The sequence below is a fragment of the Silene latifolia genome, chromosome 6 (assembly GCF_048544455.1).
Source record: "Silene latifolia isolate original U9 population chromosome 6, ASM4854445v1, whole genome shotgun sequence".
Classification (NCBI taxonomy): domain Eukaryota; kingdom Viridiplantae; phylum Streptophyta; class Magnoliopsida; order Caryophyllales; family Caryophyllaceae; genus Silene; species Silene latifolia.
Window position 1 is genome coordinate 33,569,642 of NC_133531.1, and position 12,568 is coordinate 33,582,209.

At 37.1% G+C, this 12,568-nt stretch overlaps 1 protein-coding gene across 2 annotated transcripts in view; it reads left to right on the forward strand.

Moving 5' to 3' along the window:
* The window catches only part of LOC141586684 (plant intracellular Ras-group-related LRR protein 6), a 28,188-nt gene that overhangs the window by 9,023 nt on the left and 6,597 nt on the right, over positions 1-12,568 (forward strand). For both annotated transcript variants that reach the window (XM_074407984.1, XM_074407985.1), the window contains exons 12-18: positions 1,874-1,934; positions 2,028-2,095; positions 2,182-2,252; positions 5,642-5,779; positions 6,256-6,360; positions 6,452-6,576; positions 6,702-6,798. In XM_074407984.1, the coding sequence (XP_074264085.1) occupies positions 1,874-1,934; positions 2,028-2,095; positions 2,182-2,252; positions 5,642-5,779; positions 6,256-6,360; positions 6,452-6,576; positions 6,702-6,798 (665 nt within the window). The remainder of the gene's footprint in view (positions 1-1,873; positions 1,935-2,027; positions 2,096-2,181; positions 2,253-5,641; positions 5,780-6,255; positions 6,361-6,451; positions 6,577-6,701; positions 6,799-12,568) is intronic.

The following is a 12,568-nucleotide window of genomic DNA, read 5'->3' on the forward strand; positions in this document are numbered from 1 at the left end:
CCCATCTTTACTATCATTTAACTTATATTACTACAAGTGGAAGGGCAACCTGTTACAAAGGTCACCCTTCATCTTAAAGCCCAAATTAAAGACTTCTTAAACACATCTTTCACCCACTTTTGTTTACTTTTAACCTTTCACCACCCTTCTTCTCTTCCTTTTTCATCTTTTTTCATTTTCATTCAACTGAATCCCCATTATCGTCAATATTGAAGACGCATTGAAGGTTTGACATCTGCACATTCAAGCTTCACCATGGATAAGGTCAACCTTGACCTTGACCTTGGTGAAAGGTTCTCTTTTTCCCTTCTTCATTCTTATCAATTAGGGCTTCAATTAAGCCACGTCTGAGATCAGTTTCGGTACCGGAATCGAGGAGCGGTTTATGAGATGAAATGGGCAGCCATGGATGCTAGGAATTGACACATCTGGTGGTGAATTTAGTAGTTGGTGTCGGGTTCAATTTCAGCACCGCATCGAAGTGGTTGATTGGCGATTGTGGTGGAATTCGGTGTGGGAACTCGTGGTGGTTGAACTCCGGGCTGTTTCTGGGTTGATGTCGTAACAGAGGGCTGCCATGGGAGGTGTATTTTATAGTAGTAGAATATGGGTAATGGGGAATGTGAAAGGTTATTGGTGTTGATGGTAAATGCAGGTAGAAGAAAATGGCAATGAAAGTAGCAGAGGTTGAAATGGTTTGGTGAATTGGTTTTTCAAGGTCAAGGTTGATCTTTGATTTGCTTTGCTCCTCAAATGAAAGGGGCGAAAATTTTACAGTGGGAATGAGAGACAGAGAAGAGGGGAAGAAATGAAGAACCCATAAATGAAGAACCCAGAAAAATGAAGAAGAGAGATGAAGGATGTAATTAAAGGTCTTAAAATAGGGAGGAAATGATTAATTAAGAAGGAAACCTGCTAATTAGTGACGTTCACCGGCTATAACAAGTCTCCTTCACGTCTGGTGCAACCTAAGTTAAATGATAGTAAAGATAGGATTAATATGGGATAATCAATAGGATGGATTAAATGGGGAAGGAGGGGCATAGGATGGATTAATGGCATTAAATAACCCTATTCTTTTGGGACTATAGTTTTGTTGTTCATGTCTGCTTTACTGGAATATGGATTATAAGTTGTTAGTTAGGGTCTTTCTACTTGATAACCTTGTGTTTTTTCAAATTTTATATGGTACCCCTCATTTTTTTGAAAACCCAAAGAGTGCTCCAATGTTGTTTAAAATTCTACGTGGTACACTGAATCAGGGTTACCGGATTCGCAATTCGTTCAATTCACTTTCTTAATTCTAATTCGCGATTCGCTCAATTTAGCGAATTCAATTCGCTGGCGAATTACATTATTTTAAAATTCGGTAATTCGTCGAATCCAATTATAAAAAAGGATTATCCTTTTATATCAACAAAGCTAAAAAAAAATCATCTTCTTGTCAGAAATCAAAATCAAATTAAAGCTAAATCTACAAATCTACAATAGTGAATCAAATCATTGTGCTTGGCTTCAAAGTTCAAACTTCAAAATAACTAGGTATCTTGTCTATACTTCAATTTTTCCTGATTTTTTTTGGTTTTTAGCATAATCATATAATTCGCTCATCTTAGCGAATAATTCGCGAATTGGGATGAATTAAGATGAAAATGAATTGCGAATTAATTCGTTCGAATTAATTCGCAATTCGGAGGGGGACGAGCGAATTAGGTAACCCTACCCTCCGTTAACATTCCCGTCATTTGCTCATTTTTCTATCCATTCCTTATACTAACATCTAATTAACACCATATGTATCTATCTTGTAAACATATTTCTTTCCCAAGTAACACTCTCTTCAGTGGTAACCAACATCACGTCATTTATGCAGGCTTAATGACAAGTTTGAGAAAGCTTGTGCTTATAGGTAATCCAATGCGCACCATTCGAAGGTTTGATCTGAGTAACTATGCTCTTATATTTGTTTTCTAGCAATTGCTACCCGCTAACTAGATTCTGACGGAAGTATACAAATACCATGTCAGTACTTTGGTGACCGGACCTACAGCTGCTTTGTTGAAGTATCTTCGAGGTAGACTCCCTTCAGCCGAAGGTATGTCCCTTCTTGTTACTTTTTCTGTGAACATTTTTCTTTTTCACTTGAAGTGCTCCTTCAAATTGATGTGAATTGTGATGCAGAGGCACAGGTGATGACTCCCTCTAAAGATAACATGGTCGCAATGGCAAGTCGATTGTCTATCACCACAAAGGTATCTGCGAATTTTTATTTTTTAAATGGAATTATCTATGGGCCATTTAACTCTTTATTTAAATATGATTACATAGCAGTTTGTGTGTGTTAACTTCAAATGATTTTAAACGAGTGAAAAAACCATTTTGTGTGGTCCAGTATGAAAAATGTCTAAAATACATGAACGTGTGCATTTTATGCATTGCAAAGCATATGCATGTGCGTTGTTTTGCCTTGATAACAATATAGTTTTAGTATCAACATGATTAAGAGTAATTTAACATAAATCGTCATGAGAAACTATTGCTAGATGAGAAAATGAAAGGCGAAACAAGAGAGAAAACAGAAGAAAAGAAATGGGGAGTAAACGAAAGTAAAAATGAAGAAATAAGTAAACTGAATAAGTGAGATGCAAAAAAAATACTCCCTCTGTCCTGATGAATTCTTTACTTTTTCCTCTTACGGTTTCTATACATTTTCACTTTGGCCAGGATTTTTAAATGTAAAAAAAGATCTTTGCTATGTTAAATTTCAAATGTACCCCTCAGGCCCTCATCACTCTTCCATACCAAGTTACCAATTCCAGACTCCAGCCAAAAGAAACCTCCCACCGCTTGATTCTACCTTAGCCATCTCATCAACCACCACCCAAACCCACCTTAACCACCACCCAGACCCACTTTCCCCACCGCTTAGACCACCTCGCCCAATCTCCAATGATACTTGCCGTGCCTCGACCTTATCCACCATCAATATTCACCCAAGTTTCAACTTCCCACAAAAAAGAAAAAAAAGAAAATGAGATATTTTCTTTTGCCTGAATGTTCATCAAGATTTTAAAACCAACTTTTTTTGACACCAATCTGATTTAAAAGCTACAGATTTTAGAAACTATGATCATCCGTTATTTTAAAACCCTTGCATCAACCTTAAATTTGTTTTTTTTTTTTTTCAGTTTTTTGTGTCTGGTTTTGATTTGGAATATCAAATTGATAATGACAATTGAGAAGGGTGAGAAAAGAAGAGACATCTTTTGATGACTAAAACTAGATGGGCATGTTTGATTTGCCTTAGCAATGGGGGTTGTTGAAGAAAATGAAAGAGTAGAGAGAAATTAATAAAATGCAGAAAGAACACAGGGGAGTAAAGGAGGCAAAAATATAGGGGCAAAATGGGGAATTTGACTCTTATCTTGGTCTTTGTGTATTAATCAAACGTAAAGAATATAACGAGACGAAGGGAGTACAAGGAAATAGAAAATGTAGACATTTTTTTTCCATGTTCTCAAGTAGATACATGCATCTCTCATGGTCGAGTGTTCAAGTCTCCTCTACCTCATCTTTGATAGATGTAAGTCCTTATTCCTTATTGATTTGTATCTTGCATGCCCACATGATTAACGAACTGTACAGACATCCGAACTATACTCACTTTGTAAAGATGATACTGGTGCTATAATTTAAATTGTTTTGGCTCGACCATGGTTCAAAATCTCGGCTGACTTGTGATTTTTTGTCTACCGATGGGCTCGACTCTCAAAAATTATATGTGACACCTGCATGTTTTATGCGACATTTGGTAATATTTAAGGATGCATCAACTTTGTTAAGTTTGCATCCTACAAAGTTATTATGCCCAACTTAGTGTTTTCTTGGAATAATGATCTACTTATTTTCATTCTCCATAATAGTAGCCCTTGGGACCGACTGAGTGTTTCAGTTGCTTCATGGATCTCAGCCTGGAAAAATGGAAACATAAATCAGTTTCTACAAGCAGTTTTTAATACGTAAACTAATAGTACTGCACGCGCAATTTTAATAAGATTGGAACTTTGGAGCTCACATTGCTACATATCTTTTTTTAAGAAAAGAATGATTGTAATTAAGAACTAAACGTTTCGGAAGAGTTAAGTTACGATGTTCATGTGGTTGGTAACCTTGACTCTTTTGTTGGTTATTCGTTCAGTTCATTTGCATTGACAACCTTAGCTTATGATGGGGTAAATTAAATCATCTGACCCTGAAAATAATCCTTGAAATATGCGGACCCAGCAGAACAATGCTGACTTGTGAGTTGTGATGGAATAAAAGTAATTATTTTGATAAATCAAACATGACAATTTAACGTTGTATTTCTACTCGTATATAATGGCCAATGTTAACAGAGGTTGATCACTGAAGTCGGTGTCAATAAATTTGGGTATTTTGGGATGGAGGTTGTACTAAAAATAACCTGATATTCAGTTCATTAAAACCTAATCGTTTACTTACACTTATCGATTGACTTAATCTTTCCTTTCGCGGGGCTTACAGTTGTTACCTTGAAGGAAATATCAAGCTCTTTTTTCTATGCTTCATGTCCAAGTAAAGCTAGCTCTAATGCTCTATAGCTTTGTGCTTTACGTCTTTACGATATTTGCTCATCCCTAGCGTAACAGCTTCTGTCACCTTCAGTTTTCATATGTTCTTGTCAAGAAAAACAAAATCCTCCTTTTGTCTACATCAATCTTTCACGATTTCAATCTCATGCCTTTGCTCGGGTTATTAGGAAACCTGCTACTACGAGCACAGTATTGGCAGCTCTTTGTGCCATCTCTTAAATGCTCTTCAGTAATGTGCTTCCAGCCCAATCCAAAGATAATTGTCATTCTGGTACAGGCTAGACTCATAAATTCTTTATCCATTTTGGAGCTCATACTTACAATCAATGCTTACAAACTCTACAAATTGGCTGCATTTTTATGCCATCTGTGGTCAAAGGTACATCCATCAATAGGATTTAGGTGGCCAAATTATTTTCAGGAGGGTTTCTAAGCTTTTTTCCATATTTCCAATGGAGCCAAGGACTCATTACTCTTTGGTTATGGATTATAATGGAATAAATCAAAATGGCTCACTAAAGTGGCTGCGCTTCTTTCTTTTGTGAAGTAGCGGTCCTTCAATGCAGTTCTCGATGCAATTTTCATCTTGGGTCATTCGGAAACAGCCTCTTTGTGTTGCTAACACAAGGGTAAGGCTGCATACATCCGGACCCCCCCCCCCCTACCCCGCAATTTGCGGGAGCCATTGAGGCACTGGGGTAATGTTGTTGTTGTTGTAGGGTTTCTAAGCTTATCTATTAGTGTTGGAAATTTTGGTGTACATACTGCAGAACTTAGCTAAGCTCTCTTGAAACTCAAATGTGTGTGTTGAATATGTAATTGGCTATGGCCTGTGTAAGTAGTTGGACTAGAATCAAAATGTGTAAGTAGTTGGACTAGAATCTTTGAAGCCATTGGTTCTGACTGTTGAGAAATTGATTACTCGTATGACTTGATGTACTTCTGTGTCGACCTCGCCAAGGCATCAGGTTTTGCACATTTACCTTTTACATTTGAGTGATCTTATGTCTATTATATTCTACTTCCAGGAACTTTCACTTGCAGGCATGGGATTGATTGCTGTCCCTCCCGAGGTTTGTGAATCAAATGAGATAACAAAAGTAGATCTTTCGAAGAATTCCATTGAAGAGCTTCCTGTTACCTTATCTGCTTGTTCTTCCCTCGAGGTATAGTTGATTGTGTAATCTTGTAATTTTCTATGTATTTTGTAAATGCAATATAAGATTGATGTGCTGACATACAGTGTTATCTTTATTGTAATGATAAGTGTGTTCTCCAAAATACATTTGTTCACCTCCCAGATATCCCATTGGAAACTTTTGTGTAATCACGACTAATTATACTTTTGGAAAGGAAAGCTCTTGAATAACAGGAAACTGTAGCATGAGTTTTCTGATAGGCAATTGAAGGATTTGGTAATTAATGCAATCTAAAGAAGTGGTACAGACAACTGGAAATTTGTTTGAAATGACTTTATTCTTCCATTTATTGTGTCCAGTTTTTCTGTCTCCGAGAGTGTAGAATATCAAATTGTGTATGCATATGGAGGGTAGACAATAGATGATGAATACATCACTACCTTTCTCCTCGATGGATTTACCTCAGGTTTTGAGAGTGCTATTTACTTATCCTTAATCTGTAGGTGTTGATTTTATCGAGAAACAAGATCAAGGACTGGCCTGAAGATGCTTTGAAGTCACTTCCTAATCTAACTTGTTTACGGCTGGACAATAATCCTCTTAATAAGGTAGAATTACCGTATCAAGTTTTGCTATTTGATGTAAGTCTGTTTCCTGAGTGTGCCTCCTAATATTGTTTTGTATTACGGCTGCAATTAGGTTCCATTGAATGGGTTTGACGCTGTTCCTAGACTCCAAATTCTGGACCTTAGTGGGTGTGTTTCCTCATTACTTGACAATCCTGCCTTTGCTAGCTTACAACATCTGGTGGAGCTTTACTTGAGGTGATGTAGAAGTTAATGCATATTATTTTATGAGTTTCCATCTGCTTACCTCATTTGCCAGACCTCAGTAAAGGCGATTTCTGACGCGTGTTCTTTGTTCTATGCACGGTGTAATGCCTAAACAGACGAGTCAAGTTGCAAGAAGTTCCTTCTGATATTTTGATGTTACGGAAGTTGCAAATTCTTGATCTAAGTCAAAATTCTCTCCATTCTATTCCACAGGTAAATGTTATTAGGCCATTTGGTCGATTGTCAACATTTATGAGTTCTTAGGGCTTTCTTATTCCTTATGAGGTCATGATGGCATTCTGGCTGTTATTAATGTAGTGTCAAATCTCATGTGTACTCAGTTTCGCAGGACTGATCAAAATGTGAAACTGCTTATACCCATAGGATTTTTAGTGCAGATTACTTTAACGTAGTAGTGGCAAAGTTTCCTAGCTTAATCTTTTGCTTGGATGGAGGGTTTTGGAGGGAAAAGGAGGGGAGTGAAAGGGAGGGAAACTCTTGAATTCTGCAACTTGCTCTGAAAAAGCTTGAACACTTCATGACTGAATCGCAAGACTAACCAACTTGATGTGTTTTAAGAAAAAATGAGTTTCCTAAACTCATGTATTGCCGAAAGACAAAGTTCTCCTTTGACTGATTCTCATTATTGGACAACAAGTAACAAGCTATCCATTTGTTTGAGCTAATTGCTACCTTCCAAGTGTCTGATTTTTTTAAAAATGTTTCTGTTGTCTTCATTTGTATTTTTCTCTGGGGGTTGGTATCGTAAGGCCTGGATAAGCAATTTAAGTTTCACGGTTCTCTATGCTTGAACAACTTACATTGTGTCAGTTCATGTAACACCCCGGTTTATAAAAGAAGTCCTCGTCAAGACATTCCTGAATAAAACGGACTGTTACCATCTCGGTTTCCCGAGGTAGTGAATAACAAATTAAACTCCAAGGCAATTTATATAATATTTTAACTTAATTATTACAAATTCTCTTTTCAAATTAAATTACAAGAACTGACATAAATAAAAGTGAAGTCTTCTAGATGATGATCTAGTTACTAAGTCGTCTGATCCAGTGTCTCACGCCCATCCGCTCCGTCCTATCTCTTAAACTGTCAAGTCCGCTCCCCATAAAACGGTTCATCACGGTGTTCACGAATACACGGGGGTCAACCACGAGGTTGAGTAGGAAAACAATAAAACAATAAAATATGATATGCATGATACTCCGTCACCTCCATCTCCATCTCAACTCATCACACACATCTCATACCCGAACGCCCTGACCATACCGATCCCGGTAGACTATAAATATCGACCGAAGTCGATCCGCCACTCAATTGAGGACACCAGGGCAAGTCTGCGAGAACCCCTGGGCCTTATCACAACATCACATCGTATCTCAACATCGTCACCACCACATCCTCCTCCAACTCCAATGCATATGAAATGCTCAATGAGAATTGATGCAATGCAATATGTATATAAATCATCGAATCGATAAATCATAAAGTCATGCGATTTACCCGATGTTGTGATATCATACTCAATACGATCAAATCATTCAATCACCTTTCCGAATATAAATGATAACGTAAATCAACAACCAGGAATCCATTCAACACAATTCAACAACGATAATAGAGTAAGTGTATTTCCCTACCTCAAAGTGCCGACAAATCCAATTAGCGATTAAGCGGTCGAGAAATAAAGCAACGAATCGATTATCGATCCTTCACGAATCCGTCACCTAAAACAATTATAATATTTATAATTACTAACTACTAAATATAGCAATCTCCCAAAATAGAAGCTTCCCGAAATACAATCCCGACACCAAACTTATGCCCAACTGATAGCTAAAATAACCCGATTAGTATTTGACCCAACTTCTCAAAATAGACCGTTACTAAAGTATAATTTCTTAAAATGGAAACTTTCCCGATATAGTAACTTTTCTCTTTTAACAACCCGACTCAAGATAATTAATTATGATTAATTATTATTTTATTTTAAACAACTCGGAACTTAAATTAAATAATTTATTTAAGTGACTCGGGAATTGAAGTAAATAACTACTATGTTAATTAAAGATTTAAACGAATTAAACGATTAAGAAAATACCCGAATCAAACTTTAAACAACTCCAACATCCCGACTCAAAACCCGTCTCTACTTAATTTAATCAACTCGGGAATTAATTTATTAAGAATACGATAATTTAAATAATAAAGAAACGAATCAAACCCGACTAACACACGCATCCCCTTCAACTCGACACAACTCCCTCCAACAACCACCAGCCCTCACCGCCGACCACCAGGCCTGACACCAGGTCTGGCCTGGCCACCTCCGACCACCACCAACGTGGTCGACCCACGCCGGTGGTCAGAACCGCCACCACCAACACCCCGCCCGCAACTCGGCCGCCACAAAACGCCATCACGGCCCACCTTCAACTCGTCCGCCACCACGACACACTCGCGCCGACCCACAAGCCACCACCACCACCGGAATCATGGCCAACCCAAGACCCCCAGGACGCACGGCGACACCGGCCGACCTCCCCCCGTCTCCGGTGAAGCCCCCACAACCCCCTCGACACGCTCACGACCCATTTGCTACCCCTATCGACAACACCTCCCGCCGCCATTCTCACCGCTCAAAACCACCCTAACCACCACCACTACACTCGTCACATACCACCCTACTCATATTACCCATCAACAACCACCATAACCACCTCTATAAGACACGAAACAATAACCAACAACCCGACATCAAAAGCGAAAAACAGAGGACAGAGGTTGTATGCTTACCTTTCCGTCACCACCACCGCCACCATAGCCGCCTAAGAACGTCGACGACCACCCCTAGCCCTTCCTTGCCGCACCGACGATACCCACGCTCTCTCTCTCTCCCTCGGTGTGTGCATACCGAGATTGGGTGCGAGAAAAGAGGGAGGCGGGTTGAGTGAATGAGAGGAGGAGGCGGGTTGACTGTTGAGGGATTAGGGTTACTATTAGGTTTAGGGTTAGGGTTAGTGTTTAGTTGGGCTTAGGGTTAAATGGGCCGGAGCGATTATTGGGCGACTCAACCAACCGATTAGCTCACATTTCGAATTCCATGTTAACCCGTCACAATTAACTTATATCGATACAACGCGAGTTAATTAAAATAACTTATCATAATTATCGACTCGACAATTTACCCGACTTAATTGGTAATATAAAATGTATAATAATTAATATATAATAATATCCGTTTAATTTATTATATAAAAAAATACGGGGTATTACAGTCTTCCTCCCTTAAAATGAACTTCGTCCCGAAGTTCGCCCCGTACCCAAACCTCAGAAGGGTATTGCATATCGTCCATACGGACGTCACACATTTCTAACACGGTTAACACACACTTTTGACACATCAATTAGACATAACAAATACGAAATGTTACATTCCGCCCTCCTAAAAATAAACTTCGTCCCGAAGTTTGACTCGTTTTTTAACTTAACCCAACTAACTATGATTAATGATTACCTGAGAACACAATGTATAACTATATAATCACCTGAGAACACCGTCATCTTCCATCTAAATTCCGATCTCAAACTCAACATAAACTCATTAACCATGGTCGCACTGGACCGCAAACGTAACTCGGCACAAAGGCCCCACAACTCATAACTCAATACCAGTAGTTTAACTATACTCTCCTTTTACACATCAACCAATCTAACAGAAGTAGAAACCAAAACATATATAACTCCTCTGCATAGGTACCCCACATCTAACATCAACTTGGTCAACTATAACCGACAAACAAGTGCAAATTACGCATCAAGATTTTACAATCCTACCCAACTAAAAACATGGTTACGTCCCCGTAACCTTCATTATTATAACAACGTTCTCAAATTACTGCTAACAACTTAAAAAGGATAAAAGATTCACAACTCACGTTCAAGTTAACTAATCCTTACCAAAGACAATCGATATGTAAGCTCTCTCAAGGAAGCTACCGTTATCAGTAAAAATCATTAGTAATTATTCATTTCAGTAATTATTATAATCTTATACCTTTGAAAACATAGGTGATCAATCAACATAAGAAAAGGATTAGGGTCAACACTTGATAAATCGATTTATGAAAATTTATAACCTAATAGGTCGATCGACTTTCCTTTACTTAATTTGTATGATTTAGGTCAAGACACGAATCACCAATAAAACGAAAACAACCGAGTTTCGACATTCGTAACTAACCACAACCCACCAATTCGCTAAATGAACAAACCACATGACTAAATTATCCCACTACTTATGATTCCGTTCTAGTTTCATTTCTCTAGACTAGCAACTATCATGAACCATACAACGGACACCGGTTGGAAATCTCATTCAATTTATACTCACACGACAAAATTTAACTTCATTTTCAACACTTTTGCTTTCATCTTTGGACGGTGAATAACTTTCTTAACATATTCTTATAAAGAGCCGTCCATAGAATCCATTTACAGCTTACTATGAAACTCAAAAATCAGATAAACTTAATTCAATTCCTCTCAACAAAACGAGCTTAGGTGTCAACTCTTATATCGTAATTTACAGGTTCATCTTATTCGTTTCAGTCCTATCCTTACTAATGAATGACTATTACCTCATCATCAGGATTTTAGTTGCACTTCTTTACTCAGTTATATTCACGGCTCAATTAAACGTAACTATAACAACTATCATTTAAACCAACGTGTATCATGTGAATCATAAAAGGGTTATCCCATTATAATTGATAATATAATTATCATATACAATCCTTATTAGAATATAATTGATAGTGATGACTCGAGAATATAGATATGTTTAAATGTCGTGTTATATCAAACAGTTTCCTTTATATCATGCTCATACAATTGCAAGAATCTCTTTAGCATTTTATGACGATCTAATGACGAACATATCCAATAAGAAATAACACACTGTTTATTATCGTGTCATAGGTTTAGGTTCAATTGAAATCATTTAATGCGATGAAGATAATAATTATAACTATGGGCACACAACTCATATGGAAGACATTAGAACTCAGATGACACCCTACACGTGTGAACATTTAGACACAATCATTACTACCACCCATGTATAAACTTTTAAACAAAATTATTGTAAATATTCATGCGAGTATATTAGAAAAATCAAATTAGCTTTTAACGTCATCAATTTTACCTAGGTACGACAATATAGTTTTATTATTCATATATATCCGACCACCATGCAAATATGATATAAAATATTACAACATGCCAAACGTATATAAAATATGCAAACAACTAGACTCGTATAAAATATTTCATCCTTGATTAAAGATCAAATTAAGCTATCCAATTTTACTCATACTATCATGCAAACAATGTTATCAACTAAGTTTTAATTTTATCACTTGTTAAAATACATAACTACTGAACATGCGTGCTACTATCGTCTTATAAAACATTATAAATTCACATTACTAAGGCTCATGAATTACTCAAACAACTGTATGAAAATTCCACATAGAACGCACATTTTAAATGTTTTGATTTACGTTGTATCTTCCAAAAATCACGAATAAATAATTGTTCGATTAAACTTGATTCATATTACTTTTATAAAACACGGTGAGTTCAAACACACGGAAAAAGAATTAGGTTTAAGGCGGGCGAATTCCATTTTTAAATAATTTTACAACTCAGTTGGTCCAAACAAACATGTGACAGCAATTGGTCTGAAATTTGGGTCAGTTTGCAAAACTTATTATTTAATATTGAGACATCAAGATTTTTCGTGGCTTATCAATTTGAAACATATGTAAATTTTATGATCGATGGAGTTGGAATTATGTGAAAATTAATTATACCATTTAAATGAGGATTTTATAAATCATTGGTCAAACATCACTGCACGGGAACTTCCTAACCACCGTTCACTAAAGTATTTATTACTCCTAAT